The following is a 17,813-nucleotide window of genomic DNA, read 5'->3' as shown; positions in this document are numbered from 1 at the left end:
ATACTGTACATATATCGGTTAGAATATTTATTGCATTTTATATTAATTATTTTCTTACCTGTTTGCACCATTAGAGTTCAATTTGAGGAAGAGATTGTGTCTGATTTATCTTCATAATTATATTCACAATACAGTGCCAAGAGCAGTGTCCAACATGAAGGAGGCGTTCGGTTACTATTTACTGAATGGATGATGGGACAAATGTGTGAAAGTTCAAGGATGGCCATTTTACCCACATAACACTAAACCAGATTATCCCACATTCCTCCTGCGCCTGCTGCCAAAGACTTTAAAAGAAATTTTAAACTTTTCCAGAACTTTCCAGAGAGCTTTTTTCATATCCTTATTCCTGAGACTGTAAATCAAAGGGTTGATGAGTGGAGTCACCATGGCATAGAACAAAGTCATGATTTTCGGCAATAAGGTGGAGTGGCTGGATCCAGGGCTCACATGCATCACCATAATGGTCCCGTAGAATAGCAGCACCACAGCCAAATGGGACCCACAGGTTGAAAAGGCCTTTTGTCGACTGGATGCTGAGGGCAATCGAAGAACAGCAAGTAGAACCAGGGCATAGGAGATGAGGATGAAAAGGAAGCTAAGGAGGATGATGAGGGCGCTTAGAGTATAGCTGGTGAGCTTGGACATGGGAGCAGGAACACATGAAAGGGTCAGCAGTGGGCCTGAGTCACATACAAAGTGATCAATTGCATTAGGACCACAGAAAGGCAGTTGGGAAATGAGAATAACAGGCACCAGATACCAGAGAAATCCACATACCCAACAAGCAATCACTAGGGTGAAACAACATCTACCAGTCATAATTGTGGCATAATTTAGAGGGCGGCAGATGGCAAAGTATCGATCAAACGACATTGCTGAGAGAAAGAAGCACTCAGTGGAGCCCATGGAAAAGAAAAAATATAATTGAAGGAAGCAACCAGTGAAAGAGATGGCCTTGCTCTCTGAGAGGAAGTTGATCAGTGTGTTTGGAACAGTGGAGTTGACATACCAGATCTCCAGGAATGCAAAATTCCCCAGCAGGATGTACATGGGGGTGTGGAGATGCTGGTCCCAACACACAGCACAGATAATGGCTCCATTTCCTATGAGAGTCAGGAGGTAGACGATGGAGAAGAACATAAACAGAATGACCTGAATCTCCCTGCTGCAGGGAAAACCCAGAAGGATGAATTCACGCACTGATTCAGAATGGAATGCTGATTCGGAGATGTTCATTTAGTCTGTAAGCTGTGCTGCAATGAAACATTATTATTGTGAAGCCAAATCCAAACAACTGAGCATAACACACAAGGCCCTTCACAATCTGATCTTTATCTACTTGTTTAACCTCACCTCTTGAGTTCTATGTCCCAGATAAGAAAAGAATAGTCACATTTCTGTCAAATGACATACTATTCTTCTTAAGATAGCTGTTGCTCCTCCTTTTGGGCTTCCCGCAGGTGGCGCTAGTGGTAAAGAACCTGCCTGCTAACGCAGGAGACGTGAGACAGGGGTTGATCCCTCTGTAAGGAAGATCCCCTGAAGGAAGGCATGGCAACCCACCCTGGTAATTTTGCCTGGAGAATCCCATGGACAGAGGAGCTTGGCAGACTACAGTCCATAGGGTGGAAAAGAGTCGGACACAACTGAAGGAGCTTAGCACGCACACACGTGACACCCACACACACCCTTTCTACCTCCCTCTTTCTCCCCTCCCTTTCTTCCTACACCCCTCCCTCCCTCCCTCTTTCCTTCCTTTCTTATTTCTTGCCCATCCCTTCTGGATCCCTTCCTTTCTCTTTCTCCATCTTTTTACTATTTATTTACTTTTTTTCCTTTGATTGAATAACTGGTACTTGCAATCTACACCGTTTGTTGATTACCAACTTCATGAAATACTGCTGGACTTCACCATCATATAGTAATTCTTTGTTTTTTCCATAGCATCTGACATATGTGTATGTAAACTTATATTATGCCTTCTTGTAACTGTCACTTTTCTCTTTACCAGTCTGAGCTTCTGAAGGCAGAGATGTATTTTTCATCTCCATATTATGAATTACTAGCACAGTTCAGTTCACTTCATAGGCATGCTAACATATTTCCTGAATCAACATTAAAGAAATGAATCATTATTTTTTAAGGATTGAAAAAACATTCTAAAATGTTTTCCAGAAGCAATAAGAAAACACTCTAAAAGCTACAGCATTTTTCTACACCAAAGACTTTGCACTTTGTACTTTGCATTATTTATTTATTTATTTTTCATGTCTTAATATAACTACTAGACTGTAAACCTCTGAGGACAGAGGCCAAGTGTTAATCATCTTTGATCTTTTTTGGTATCTAATACATCAGCTGGTAAAGAATCTGCCTGTAATGCGGGAGACCTGTGTTCAATCCCTGGGTTGGGAAGATCCCCTGGAGAAGGGAAAGGCTACCCATTCCAGTATTCTGGCCTGGAGAATACCATGGACTGGGGTCACAAAGAGTTGGACACGACTGAGCAACTTTCACATTATTTTTTAGGTAATATGTACATTGTAATTGCTTGCTAAGTGAATAAATCATCATTTCTGCCCCCATTTGAATTTTAATTCAGATAACTTTCCACTTGGAAGCCTTAGTCATTTCACATATGCAAGGAAAGAACCATACCACTGGACCTTGAAGAAGAAAGTGGGGGCAGATGAGTGCAAGGATATGGCAAAAAGAGGAGATGGTGGATCAATATGGTGTGAGACTAGAGTAACCAAACGTGCCAGTTTGCCTGGAACTGAACTCATTTTAACCCTGAAAGTCTTGTAACTCAGGGAACCCTCAGCCCCAGAGAAGCAGGGATAGCCTGTCACTTTGGGACCAAATGAGGTCCCAAAGTTGACCCAGCTACCTCAAAAATGCATGTGCACTGGTCCCCTTGGATCTTACTGAAGTCCCTCCTTTCTCTTATTTGTCCACAGAGAAAAAGGAAAGGGCTTCACTATGACCATGAGAGTATTAAGAGGACATACACAAGTACTGAGAAGACACTTGGCAACAACAGCAGGGGCTGTCCAAATGGACTTCCAAGAAGGCTGGATGTCCTGTGCAGCCAAGTACACTCATATCAACTGATGTCACACTCCAGAAATGCAGGCTGTGTGGAAATACATGGCCAAGGTCCTTGGGTGGGTAGATGCAGCCCTGATACTCTTTCCATTCTAAACTAAATTACTCAGTAATGCTGCATTTTTTTGACCCATATTTCCTTTGACTAAGTCTGCTTTTTCTCTTCTTATGGTTACCTGAAGGTAGTTGATTCTTTCAATCAAATTTCTCTGAAGGTATTATTAGAAGAAAAAGACTCCATGAAGACCTTGGAAATGGGGAAATATAATTGGAAGAAGCAGCAGCCAGTGAGAAAGATTGATTTGGCATTGTATTTAAGAAGAAATTGGGGCTGGTATTCTGATCTAGATTGAGTTGATGATTTTTCAAAACATTTAATGATCTGCTTTCCGATGATCAATATACTAAAGAAAACATATAGCAACCTTGGAAAAAGAAAGACCTAAAATAGTTTAATTTGGTTTCCTTACTTAAGGGAAAGAAATACTTTATTATTCCTGGTATCGGTATGAACCACATTGATGTCTGACACTTCCTTCAGAAGAACTTTGGATGTCTCCCTGACAGTCATTAGTCCTGGTTTGGCCAGGATCTGTGTCTCTGTCTCTTCTTTCTAAATGCAGTGATATGGAATCTATTTTATCAGATAAAACCATTGTTATGAAAAAAAAAGCATTGTTATGGTTTCCCAAGACTTGATTACCCAGTAGATAGACAATTATATATACATATAAGTAAAAACAAAACAGGGTTAATATTTTTTTAGTTTTAAAAAGAATTTATGAAACATTCCCAAACTGATTTGCTTTTCCTAATTCCTTAACCTACCTGGACTTCCAAGTGGATGGTAAGTATTGTAGTTTGTCATTGGTTCTGTCTCTCTGAAACAATGTAAGGATATGTAGATACAGCTCCTATAAGTGGAACCAGGGAAGCGATACTTTTAATCCTGTTTGACATCATCTCCTATGAATTGCTAGTCATGACTCAACTCTTCTCTTGCTTTCAAAAGAGAGCATACTGTCACTTAGAGTTGTGAAAAAGCTAGAAAAAGGATTCATCGATACTTCCTTTAATGACAAACACCACAGATTTGCCTGGGAATTGAAGCTATTTGGATTTTTGGCCCTCAGATCTTTCATCAAGGATACCACCACCAGCATCACCACAAAGAAACAAATTCAGGATTATTTCTTGAGGAAAAAAGAAAAGATAAGGGCATGATGTGATTTCTGCATACCTGTGAGCTATGCTCAGGAGGAACTGAATCAGTTGTGTCCTTGTTTCTCAGCTCCTGTCTCAAAAGTGTGATTCCCAGGACTTTCACTGAAAAACAAACCTCCTTTTGTACAATTAACTTGGCAGTGACTGCCAAGATTCTCGTCAGGGGAGATGTCTGGAGGATGGTGAAGGTTAGACTTTGGGAGTGGTTTTTAGTTTTTAATTTGGAAGAAAGGATTCAAGTACCATCTATGTAAAGTTTTTAATCAAAAAAAAGGAGTTCTGAACCAACACAACATTGTAAAGCAACAGTTCTCTAATTAAAAACAAATTTAAAAAATGGCGTTCTGGAGAGCATCCTAAAGGTTTGGTTCTTTGTATATTTTAAAAAGTTGTCCTTTGGGAAGGCTAGTCTCTCAGGCCAGTATCTGCCTTTACCATCTGTGATTAAATACCTTTTAGAGAGCAACTAGGAAAAATAAGTAGTTGTGTGAACTGAGCATATGATTGTGTCTTCTGAACTCAAAGTTAATTATGAAATATCTTTTTATTCTGTAAGACCACGCCTCTAGGGAAAGGTGACAGCCATATAATCGATCACCAGAGAAATGTAGAAGATTGAAAATGTTTTCTTATGAGGAAAAAAAAGGGAAAAACTTAAGGAATATGAGATTTTTGTTGCTAGTGGTGCCATTATGGTTTATTTTTTGTTTCCTTCAGAATCAGTGGTTTAACTGTATTAGCTCTGTACTATCATAGTATGAGGCCTTCCCAGGTGGTGCTAGTGGTAAAGAACCCGCCTACCAGTGAAGGAGATTTAAGAGACATGGGTTTGATCCCTGGGTCAGGAAGATCCCCTGGAGAGTGCATGGCAATCCATTCCAGCATTCTCGCCTGGAGAATCCTATGGACAGAGAAGCCTGGCAGGCTATAGTCCATAGATTCACAGAGTTGAACACGACTAAAGCAACTTAGCATACATCATAGTATGATGAATTTTCTCTTAAGATTCTCGAAATTATTCCCAATGTTATTCTAACTTTTTGTGTACAAAAAAATAATTATCTTTTTTGATCAATATAATAGGCCCAATAATGCTATTTCAAAAATATCTTCCAATTGAGGTGTTACCTACATATTTTTCTCAGAGTCACTATGTGAATGACCATTTATTTTTTCAAACAAAATTCACATTTCATTTAGGTTGAAATAAACTTTACAAAATTTTTTTTCACCAAAAATATAACAGGAATATTTTCTGTATTATTCATGGATAAACCACAAAACACTTATTTTTGTAGTTTTGCTTGTAAATCAAGACGAGGCAGTACGTACAGTCATGGAAAAACACAGAAGAAAACAGAAAAATCAGTTATGAATGACCATTTTTTTATACTTTAATTAAAAAAAAATCTTTGGTCATGCTGTGTGCCATGTGGGGTTTTAGTTCCCCAACCAGAGATTGAACCCAAGCCCTTTGCAGTGAGAATGTGAAGTCCTAACCACTGGACCACCAGGGAATTCCCCGAATGACCTTTTAGATGATCTCTGGAGTCAGGTATAGTAAGACAGATTGATATAATCTGTCTGTTAGTGTCTATTTCTATGTGGTAGTGAAAGGTTGAGCAAAAAATATTAGAAGTTTATATAGGTCATTACAGTGCAAGGTGGGGAACCATGAGCATCAGGAGCCAGTTTGAGGTGTTAGAACTACAGCATGTGTATGATTAATAATGGAGGACCCAACGTAGAGTGAACATGGACCAAGACACACTTTCCCTACCTAACAATTTTGTCTAGGATCAGTTCTATCTTAATTTCATCTGTGCTAGGCTTGCCATAGGTTGCCAACTGTTGGTTTTTACCCTGTCCCAAATACAACTCTTTCTGTGTTGTGATGAAATAAGACCAGTGTTTCAAACTTCATGTGCATTGTGGTGGGAGGTTTTCCACTGTGATGGAAATATTTTTATTAGTATCAAGTGTGCAAAGATATCCATTCTATTTCACAAATTGGGAATTCATTGGACGTATCTTCTGCTTAGTGGACAGAAATATTTGACATGTATATTTGTTTTCTATGATATTTAGAGTCATTTTAGCTGACAAAGTCCCTCTTCTTGTTGCTGGGAGAAGCCACCGTTCCCTAGCATTGTGTTTAGCAACCAGTAGGCATCTTTTTCTCTTCTCCATAAAAGCTAAGGCTCAATGGTAAAGAATTCACCTGCCAGTGCAGGAGATGTGGGTTCGATCCCTGGGTCAGGAAGATCCCTTGGAGCAGGAAATGGCAACCCACTCCAGTAGTCTTGCCTGAGAAATCCCATGGATGGAGGAGCCTGGAGGGTTACAGTTCATGGGGTGGCAAACAGTCAGAAACGACTGAGCGACTGAGCACACACAGACATATTTTTCTCTTCTCCATAAAAGCTAATGCTCAACATTTTTTTTTTAAACTTCCACCTCTTTTAGTCCTAAAAAGGCAGAAAAAGAGAGATAAGAAAGTTAACATAGGGAAATTCCCTGAAGCCCAGGGGTTAGCACTCTCTGCTTTCACTGCCGAGGGCATGTGTTCAATTCGTGGTCAGGGAACTAAGATCCCTCAAGCCAAGCTGCCAAACAAGCCAAAAAAGAATGTCAACATATTTTTTAAAAGGCCAGACATCTGCTTTCCTAATAACTTTTCCTTGTAAGGGGACAGAGACCTTCTTGCATTCTATCATGGCAATTGATTTAAACTTCTAGTTTAAAAAGTCTAAAAGTCTAAAAGCTAGTGGGTAAAGATGTCATTTAACATCTTTACCCACTAGCTTCAGGTAGATGTGTCAACATGCTGATTAACAGATGTGGAAATATTCTTTGGAGAAAAGTTAATGACCATCCAGAAATTTAAAAAAAGAAATTTAATGGACTAGTTTAACAGCAGATCAGAGAGCAGATAAAAAATATATTAACTCGAGACTACATCAGAAGAATAAGGAATGCATTCTGAATAGATAAAAAAGAGAAAAATGAAAGAGAAGTTAAAGTGGAAGTCCAATATTAGTTTGACAAATGAAAAAGATGAGAGAAGCAGACAAAAGCAAATATTTAAAGACAAAATGTTTGAAACTTTTTATAGATTTGGTCAAGCACAAAAATCTACAGTCTCAAAGAGCAAGCCCAACACATTACAAACAGTATAAATAAGAATAGATTCATAGTTATATGAGTTGTATGTAAGCAACAGAAAACTAAAGACAAAAATATTGCTTGAAAAGAAACAAGAGAAAAAAATTGATTGATTACATCTCCAGAAGTAGGACTTATGCAGAAAGTTGATTGCTCAAAATCTACAGTGAAAACCATATGTGGAATTATATCTTGAATATTCTGGGAGAGAAACTGCCAAATCAGAACTGCATCAGCAGGAACAACATCCATGGAGGATTGGTGTTAAACAAAGACACATTAAATAAAAGCAGTGTGGAGAAACATGTGAGGTGTGCCCTTCCTAACTCTAATAAATATCCAGACTTTGTGTTTTACTTCTTTAGACATAATTTTTAAACAATCTATATCTGAGAGTTCTTTTATAAACCATGTGTGATAAGCCCAGTGTCTGAAGTCTGGGTGTCTGTCTCTTGTGTCTGAGCTTTTTGTTGGCTCTAATTTGTGACACTTTGCTATATTGTATTTTGTGGTAAGAAAAATAACAGCACCAAAGATGTCAGGGGCCTAATCCTCAGACTAACATATTCCAAACCTGTGAATCTGCTACTTCACCTGGTGAAATGGACTTTGATGTACTAAGATAAGGAGTTTCAGCTGGGAAAACTTTCAGTTTCCAGGTGGCCCCATTCAAGGTGTATCCTTGTGTCCTTAAGAGCCTTGAACCTTTCCTGGTTTCAGGAACCAGAAAGATGGTAGGTGTGAGACAAGGCTTGATTTAGTGTTACAGGCTTTGAAGATTCTTGCCAAAGCCCCCAGAAAGAACTATAGCCCTGCCAACACTGATTTTTATCACAGCAAGACTTTGTTAGACTTCTGACCTATAGAATTATAAAGATAATAAATTTATTTGTTAAGCCACTGAGTTGGTGGTCATTTGTTGCATTACTGTAGCAGTACAAAAGTATTACAACCAAAAAAAATTTTTTTAAGTAATACAGTTGTCTTTGGCATTGTCTGCTCATTGTCCTTGAAAAAGATGTTTGTGTGGATTCTGTGAGACCCAGGAGGAAAATCCCTTCCTCATCCAGGGTTTGGGCTTGTGGCTATCAGGCACCAGAGGACACTATTTGTTAAGGATATCCCTAAATGAAAGCAAAGTCTGAGATTCCAGATATGTAAACTAAGGCTGCCACATTCGTGAGGGCCTCTCTGTAACCCCAGCTTTTCAAGGGCTTTTTTTTCCCCTTCCCATCTACTTATTACCAAGGCAACCTTCCCTACATACAGTTTCCTAGAATTGGAGTGAGAAGCATGTTTAGTTCTGATTTTTCTATTTTTATACATTATATATATTATAGAATGGCTATTTGATAACAGTTTGATAGGGTGTTTAACTACCCTTAGACGATGTTAAGGCATATTTTTATTTTCACCTCTTTAAGAAACAAAAAGGAATTTTTGTGACTATAGGAATTCATAAAATGTGTGCTTATTCCTATCTGCTGAGATGTTTGTGTATGACAAAAATCCTCAAGTATCGTTTTGTTGACAAGTGTAAGTAATATAGGTTGTTGAGACTCTACTAGATACATAGGTGGCAAGGAAATACAAATGTATATGCAAGACAATAGATATGTTTTTACTTATTAAGAGCAAAGAAGAGTAATTTGTTTAAAAACATAAATGGCTAGTTCATTTCAGTTCAGTTCAGTCGCTCAGTCGTGTCCAACTCTTTGCAACCCCATGAACTGCAGCACACCAGGCCTCCCTGTCCATCACCAACTCCCGGAGTCCACCCAAACCCATGTCCATTGAATTGGTGATGCCATCCAACCATCTCATCCTCTGTTGTCCCCTTCTCTTCCTGCCCTCAATCTTTCCCAGCGTCGGGGTCTTTTCCAATGAGTCAGCTCTTCTCATCAGGTGGCCAAAGTATTGGAGTTTCAGCTTCAACATCAGTCCTTCCAATGAACACCCAGGACTGATCTTCTTATGCTGGATATATATAAAATAAAAATGATAAAACATAAAATTTGAGATGAGACAGAACAATTTAGAAGTTTGAAGGGAAGTATATTACTCACTTTAGTTCAAAGTAACTGCAATAATTTTTTCTAAATAAATATTATTTTGGGTTAATTTTCTATCTCTGTTCATTGCAAACCTAAAAATGGTGGAATGTCAACTATGCTTATGGGAAATAATTCTTAGGATAAAACTGACTTAGAAATTTTTATCTAGATTAAGAAGATAATGAATGGCCTATTAAGAAGCCATAGATGAGGCTGATGAGAAGACATAGATTTGGGCATTCTGGAGAGCAATGACTCTAATGACTGGGTATGTTTCTTTCAGGGACCCTGGAGCTATGCTGATGCAGTTGGATGGGCGATATTGACCTCAACAATGCCTGAATAATCTAACTCGGTGTGGGTCCTACTCTCACCTGCGTATATCTCTTCTTTTCCCTTGAACTGTCACTTTGCAGTGGGAGGGGAAAAAAATCTAAAAACCTGTCTGCCATGAGAACTCCTTCTGCAAGAGAGAAATGTCTGATATTATCCTGCTGGTATGCTTTATTTCTTATTCTTATCCTAAAGTGAAATCCAAGTATAAGTGTTACCTTTTAATGTCATGTTAAAATGTTATTTAACAAGCCTACTTAAGGCTCATCTAACTCTAGAAGGATGTAATTTTAACCTAGTATTTGCTATTTATGGGATTTCAGATGTGTACAATTATATAGTTAGATATAATAGAAAACTGCTAAACTGTGTCAATTTTCTTGTTAGTGTGGGGGAAAAAAATCCCAAATGTTAAGGTTGTGTTTTCCTTTAGGGCATTAACTGGTTTATATATTTAGAAATTTTATTTTAGTGTTCTTTTTTATACTGTGATTATACAAAGTCATTATTTATATTGTTTTTTGAATTGGCTTTGTCATCCTACCATCCCTCATTAAAGAATTAAATACAATTTTGACATGTGTTCATCATCTATTTCAGAATTATGTTTTTTTAATTTATTTTTTATTGAAGGATAATTGTTTTACAGAATTTTGTTGTTTTCTTTCAAACTTCAACATGAATCAGCCATATCAGAATTATGTTTTATAACATAAAAAATTTTACTTTGACAGCAACACAGTCAGTTACTAAAGATAGCATCTTTGTTTTCTGGATAAGATCCATACATAGGCACCAGTTAGAGAAGATGCTTGAAGTATCATCAAGAGACTTGTGTTGTATTAAGACTCTGTAACACCCTGAAGGAAGTGTTCCTGCTTGTACAGCTTCCTATGGTAACTTGGCATTTATCATTCAGCCTAACCCACTCCAGGAAGCATGGTTGGGAAACCATTGAGTATTGTTTTACTCAGATAACAGACTGACATATGGAAAATTGGTAGCACACGTAGTGTCAAATTAATCAATACGAAATAGGTAAATGGGAGGGCTGTGTTGTACAATAAGGTCTGACTGTTTCAGAACCTTCAGAGCCCAAGGTCAGCTTTCCAGCAAGAACTGACATGCAGACAACTCAAACAACAGCAGCCCAGGGAATCCCAGGACTCATTAGGCTGAATGGTGGCATAAGGACCATAAAAGCGTCAGATACAGACAAAGCCCTAGGGAGAGGGGATCTCGCCAGTCCTTACAGCCAGCCCTCAATTAAGGCTTGACTCATAAGAACACCATGAGGGCACAGGCAGGGCAACTTTGATGGTCATCTGAGAATTTCTCATTTTGCTAGCCTGAGACTATGAAGAAGGAGCTGGTGGAATGAAGAGCAGGGTAAAATGTTCTTTCTTTGAAACTGCATAGTTCCTGATATTCAATGATGTAAGTTTCTCAGATCTCCAGTCTCCTCCCTTATACCTCTTTCTGACTCTGACATCCTTTTTATACCTCCTGTTGTTCATACTCTTTTTTTCTGTATACTGACATTTATCAATCTTAAATTTAAGAAATAATTTGAGTCTTTTCTTGTTTTATGCACTTAGAAGCATTTACAGAACAATGAAATTCCCACAGCATCAGGGAATTTTAGGGATGGTAGTATTTTGGAAGGTGGCTACAAGATTTGGATAAGACAGGATCAAATTTACATAACAGAAGGCACTGGATTCATGGGGGCTTCCCTGGAAGCTCAACAATAAAGAATTCATTTGCCAATGTAGGAGATGCAGGTTCAATCCCTGGGGTGGGAAGATGCCCTGAAGAAGGAAATGGTAACCCACTACGGTGGGTTCGTCAACTGGGAAATCCCATGGACGGAGGAAGCTGGCAGGCTACAGTCCATGGGGTCACAAAAGAGTCGGACACTACTTAGTGGTAATACAACGATAGCTGGATTCATGGCAATACTGTCCTGAGCCTACCTAATTCTAATATAACCCATCTGGATCCTAATTCCCATTTCTTCCATTATTTCAGTTTCCTCTTTCTTCTTCTTTTTTTTTTTGCCTTTTGTCTAGCTTAAATCTCTCTTGTTCTAATTTAATTCATCTTTCTTAGGTCACTTGGTATTCTTGACCTGATGAAAAAAGAAAATGATTCTAAGGTGACAGAATTTGTTCTTCTGGGTCTATCATCATCCTTGGAGCTGCAGCTATTTCTCTTCTTAATATTTCTGTTGTTTTACATGGCCATTGTCCTGGGAAACCTCTTGATAGTGGTAACAGTGCGAGCTGATACTCACCTGCTCCAATCACCTATGTACTATTTTTTGGGCCACCTGTCCTTCATTGACCTATGCCTGAGCTGTGTTACTGTGCCCAAGATGTTAGGAGATTTCCTACAGGAGGACAAGATCATCTCTTTTTCCGGATGCCTGGCCCAGATCTGCTTCCTGCACTTTCTGGGGGCCAGTGAGATGTTTCTGCTGACAGCCATGGCCTATGATAGGTATGTTGCCATATGTAATCCTTTGCAGTACCTGACAGTCATGAACCGCCAGCTCTGCTTTCAGATGGTTTTTGCCTGTTGGTGTGGGGGTTTTGTCCATTCTATCACACAGGTCACACTGGTCATTCAGCTGCCCTTCTGTGGGCCCAATAAACTGGACAACTTCTACTGTGACGTCCCACAGGTCATCAAGCTAGCCTGCACAGACACATATGTAGTAGAAGTGCTGATGGTCTCGAACAGTGGTCTGTTGTCTCTTGTCTGTTTCTTGGTTTTGCTCTTCTCTTATGCTGTCATCCTGGTCACCCTGAGAACTTGCTTCCGCCAGGGCCAGAGCAGGGCACTCTCTACTTGTGCCTCCCACCTAACAGTGGTCAGTCTGATCTTTGTGCCATGTGTATTCATCTACCTGAGACCTTTCTACAGCTTCTCTGTGGACAAAGTTTTCTCTGTCTTCTACACAGTGATCACACCTATGTTGAACCCCCTCATTTATACTCTCAGAAACACTGATATGAAGACAGCCATGAAGAAGCTGAGAAAAAAACATGTGACATCCTGCTGCCATGTCCAAGAATGAACAGGAAGAGGTGATTTAGAAAATATATTCTTTCTTAACACTCTTAACTCATCCTATACCTGAGTACATGCATGAGAAGAAATTTGGTGACTTTGATATAAAAGAGAAGGCAGTATAAAAATTATAATGCATTGTTCTTGATTATAGCTGGGAGGCATAGGTGACTGTATCAGGTGTCAAATATTAAGCAAGGACCCCAGTAGCATTTACTGGCCCACAAATGATAATAGGAATTGAGTACTAGGGTCAAAGGGACACATTGAAAGGTCAGCTCTTCTAGCCTTTTGCCTATAAGTGGTCTTCCTTTATTCATTTCCCTTTTAAGCTCTTTTCAAATGAAAGAAGATTGTACAGCTCCTTTTGTGTCCTAGTCCTCTAGAGTATAACATTTCCTGGTGTCCAGAAGTTCCTTCTGAGGTCTCATCAGAGAATCTTCCAAGGCAATGTGAATCCCTTTTGTTTTGTCTGCAACAAAGCTTGAAAACATCACAAACTAGCCTGTATAATAGTGGTCACCCAGGAACTATGTTGTACATTGTGCCAATTTTTGGAAATGCAGTTGAACAACTCATTTGATTGAACATAAGCTCTTAATGAAGTTTATGTGTAAAGGAAAGGAAGTCTAAGGGTGCTGGAGTGAGGGAAGCTCTCAGCATTCTGCTGTAGAGAATTCTTTAGAAGAGGCATTCCATTTCACCTAGAGTTTTTCTTTTAGCTGAATTGTTGGGAGAGAATTGATAAGACTGTTCTTTAATTGTTCACAATGTTTAAGAGCTCTGAACTCTAAAGGAAAAAGAGAAAGAAATGAGCTATAGTTTAAAGCACCCACCTACCTGGTTCCTGCCCTTGAAGAACTATTGCTCTGCCCAGAAGTGCTTTGAAAAGTAAGTAATATTATTCAACTGTGTTTTTACCAACTCCATTTTGATAAATAATATCTTGCCGAAGATCATGTAGAAAAAGTGTAATTAACCAAGAAAGCTAGAAACTTTAATTAAGTCTAAGTTAATATTTTTTTCTCCCCAGGAAGAGTATTAATACAATCATATGAACTAACTACTTTGTTTCAATTATACCTGCATAGGATCTTGCGACCTAGGAGATCCTTAAAAAAAGATTGACCAGAACATTTATATTTAAGATTATCTAGGTGACTCAGTGGTAAAAATCTGCCTGCCAAGCAGGAGATGTGGGTTCGATCCCTGGGTCAGGAAGATCCCCTGAAGAAGGAAATGGCAACCCACACCAGTATTCTTGCCTCGGAAATCCCATAGATAGCGGATCCTGGAGGGCTACAGGGTCGCAAAGGGTAGGACATGACAGTGATTAAACAACTACAACAAACCTATGACTTAAGGCTCTTTGCAACTTTTTATGCCTATAAAGGAATTCATTCTGTTTACTAAATAATAATAGAATGATGGACTTTGAAGAATATTTTTATATTTGATCTCTTTATTTCCTAATCAATTGCTATAGGGAGGCTTTTCTGATTACTTAGTTAAAAAGCATACTTCAGAAAAAAAAGTCTGAAATTCTACCTAGTACTATGATTTACTAGATAATTTGCAATACTTATTATGTAAGAGTTTTCTTTACATTGGAATAAAGAGTGGATTTTCAGTTTTATGCTGGGAGTTAGTGACTTTATGCTTAAGAAACTGTTTGTGTATGTGTGTGTGTGTGTGTGTGTATGTATATGTGGCTACAGAAGGAATTCTCAAAGACCGGGAACAAAGCTACCACTTGGGTGATTTCTTAACAGGATGAATGAGGGTGCATGGCCTCCTGGTACTGATTACATCCTCCTCTTTTCCTTTCACTCCATGATATTTCCACAGAGAATTATCGTCTACCATAGATATCCAGAAGGGCTGACATGAGGAAACTGCCAGTCAGAGTAGTGTATGAGTTGACAGGAGGGATTAAGTGGTGCTGAGAGTCAGCCAGGCACATTGTAGGAACATTGCAGGAACATGAAGCTCCAGGCTTTCTTATTGCATCAGCTGACTGCAACATCCCCTTTTTCTAATGTCTCTTTCATAGGAAAATTGAAGGCCTTAGGAAATCACACTTATTAGAGGGTAACAAGTGTTATTTTGTTTAACTTTCCTGAGAACCCTGTGGGGCAGATACTATTATTTTATTGTCCTCATCAAACAAAGAGATAATCGAGAGGTTAAGTCTCTTGTCCTCTGGTAAATAGTGGAGCTGGACCATGATGAGGATGTCAAACTCCAAAGTCCACACTTCTCACCTCTCTATTCTACTCCCCCAGGCATTTGCCCTCACATACTGTCTTCGAATACTATTCACCTTCCCCAGGTGGATAGTGAGAGCCTTTATAATTAGATATCTGGGTGACCTGTTGATGCCTGGGGGAACTCCCAAATGCCAAAATGTCTACCACATTTCCAAGCACATAATAAGCTTTCAGCAAATAGCTGCTCACTCAATGAATGGATAATAGATTAATAATGAATTCACAAAGGAATAATGAATGAATGAGTATAAAAGGATCCAAAAATAGGATTTATTTATTAAAGGAACATCTTTCTGGAAATGTTTTTACTAGATGAGAAGTAAACACTGTGATAGCACACTGACTTCTTTTCCATAACACTTCATAATTTCTAGGGCTCTGAGAGAGGATAATTTGACAATCAGAAAGTTTCTGTTATCTTACATATTGTATATGTGTATACACACACACACACACATATGACCCAACATGTAATTTCCTGTGTTCTGACCACCACATTTTAAAAGTCCTTTTGATATCTGGAACTGGTAGCATAATATTCAGAAAAGCAAGATACTGCCTTTTGCATTATCAGTTCTCTGCTGAGTGCTAAGTCGCTTCAGTTGTGTCCAACTCTTTGTGACCTTATGGACTGTAGCTTGCCAGTCTTTGTCCATGAGATTCTCTAGGCAAGAATACTGGAGTGGGTTGTCATGACCCCTTCCAGGGGATCTTTCTGACCCAGGGATTGAACCCACCCATGTCTTTTATGTCTCCTGCATGGCAGACAGGTTCTTTACCATTAGCACCACCAAAAAGTTTTAGTAATAACTGCTGGGGTCCAGCCCCAGCAGGATCCAGGGGTACCCTCAGGATGACAGCCTAGGCGATTAGGGATAGATAGAAGAGAAAGAGGCTTAATCTTCCTTGATTAACACAGAAAGCCAATAAAGCTCCCGTATTCCAAGGAGTCATCCCGAAAGAAGAACAGAGAGAGAAAAGGAGGGAAAAGGAAAAAAAAGAACGACATGGGGAGACCAAGCTTTGGTGAGCGAGGCCCATAACTTTATTTTCAAAAGGAACTTTTATACCTTGAATTGTACATAGAGGGAAATGAAAGATGCAAAGTCATACAGAGTCAGCCCAAACATTACATCTGTTTTGTCTTTATTGAAACCAGGATTTTTTCTGCCTAATTTTCCCATAAACAATGTTGTGTACATTATCTTCTGGCCTTGGAGGCCTGTGGACATTTTATGACCCTTTTCGGACACGACTGAACGACTTCACCTTCACTTTTTCACTTTTGTGCATTGGAGAAGGAAATGGCAACCCACTCCAGTGTTCTTGTCTGGTGAATTCCAGGGGCAGGAGAGCCTGGTGGGCTGACATCATTGGGGTCACACAGAGTTAGACAGGACTGAAGTGACTTAGCAGCAGCAGCAGCAGCTCAGCCAGAAAACTTGTTTTCTCTTAAAGTGTTTCTTTTTTATTTCTCCCAGCCTCAGAAAGTACTAAACAGAGTTACATTCTCATGGAACAAAGGTGCAGTGGGTCACAACAAAAAAAGAACCAATTAGCTCAAAGGTCTGATGTGGTCAATTCCAAGGCTGCTACTTGTTTTTCCTACATTCCAACTATGTTAACCAATGCACTCCCAGGTGCACATGGATAAGGGATATGGGCACTTGGCAGCAAGCATTGGCCCAATAATGAAGCCCTTTACCAGTACTATCTATTCTAATAATTTTTCATCCCTTAAAGGACTCTATGCTCATTAAGACTTTTAGAATGTTTTGGCTTCCCGTGCCTTTCAAGGTTGAGGAGTTGTGAACAATCATGTGTGTTAATTGCAAGAGTATGGATAAACCTGTCAGGCAAGCTAGAATGCCAACAGAGGGGTTTGGATTGAAACACTCTTATCATGTCCATTAACTACAGCCCTAAGTTGATTTTTTCCAGAGAAAGGTAGTCGGGGATAGACCCCTGTTAATGTCAGAAGAGTTGGTGAAAGGCACAAAATAGTAAGACAGACAGATTCTGGTTTTGGGGTAGATGCTCGAGCAAATCCAGGTAATCTCTCGAGCCATGATCCGCCTTGCTTGTCATGGCTCTTCCACATGACCTTGTCATGGGTGGGATCTCCCGTGGTGGCTTCTGGCAAATAACCTTATAAAATTTCTGTTTTTCAGACCGTACATGGTTGATATTATGTACAGAATTCACAGGACCTCTCAGGTGACGCTAGTGGTAAGAACCCACTTCCCAAAGCAGGAGACATAAAAGATAACAGGTTTGATCCCTGGGTCGGGAAAATCCCCTGGAGAAATAGTAACCCACTCCACTATTCTTTCCTGGAGAATCCCATGGACAGAGGAACCTGTGGGCTACAGTGCATAGGGTCACAAAGAGTCAGACAAAACTGAAGTGACTGACTTAGCAAGCGTGCATACACAGAGTTCAGAATTCAGATGCCCCGAGCGTGCTTCCGTGGCTTGCCTGAGCTGCTTCAGGGCTGCCTCCCTGAGGCTGGATCATAGCTCTGTGTTTGTGTGCACCTTCGGACTGAGGGCACTGAGTGCGAAGTGCATGGCTAGAGCCT

At 39.4% G+C, this 17,813-nt stretch overlaps 2 protein-coding genes across 2 annotated transcripts; one reads left to right on the top strand and one right to left on the bottom strand.

Annotated features, from left to right (window-relative positions):
• Positions 1 to 252: 252 nt before the first annotated feature.
• Positions 253 to 1,239, bottom strand: LOC102281113 (olfactory receptor 11G2). Its single transcript, XM_005908876.1, has one exon. The coding sequence runs from the start codon at positions 1,237 to 1,239 to the stop codon at positions 253 to 255; it is 987 nt and encodes a 328-aa protein (XP_005908938.1).
• A 10,767-nt stretch (positions 1,240 to 12,006) lies between these two features.
• Positions 12,007 to 12,983, top strand: LOC102280833 (olfactory receptor 4Q3-like). The gene is given in 2 exon segments (XM_014482605.2): positions 12,007 to 12,928; positions 12,931 to 12,983. Coding segments are annotated over 2 exon segments (960 nt in total). The 5' UTR covers positions 12,007 to 12,021.
• The last annotated feature ends 4,830 nt before the right edge of the window (positions 12,984 to 17,813 follow it).

Source organism: Bos mutus, chromosome 10 (genome assembly GCF_027580195.1).
Source record: "Bos mutus isolate GX-2022 chromosome 10, NWIPB_WYAK_1.1, whole genome shotgun sequence".
Lineage (NCBI taxonomy): Eukaryota > Metazoa > Chordata > Mammalia > Artiodactyla > Bovidae > Bos > Bos mutus.
Note: the sequence above shows the minus strand (reverse complement) of the source record. Positions and strands in the feature narration are given on the sequence as shown.

Excerpts from the sequence above, each read along its gene's own strand:
- LOC102281113 (XM_005908876.1), bottom strand. The coding sequence starts at position 1,239 with ATGAACATCTCCGAATCAGCATTCCATTCTGAATCAGTGCGTGAATTC.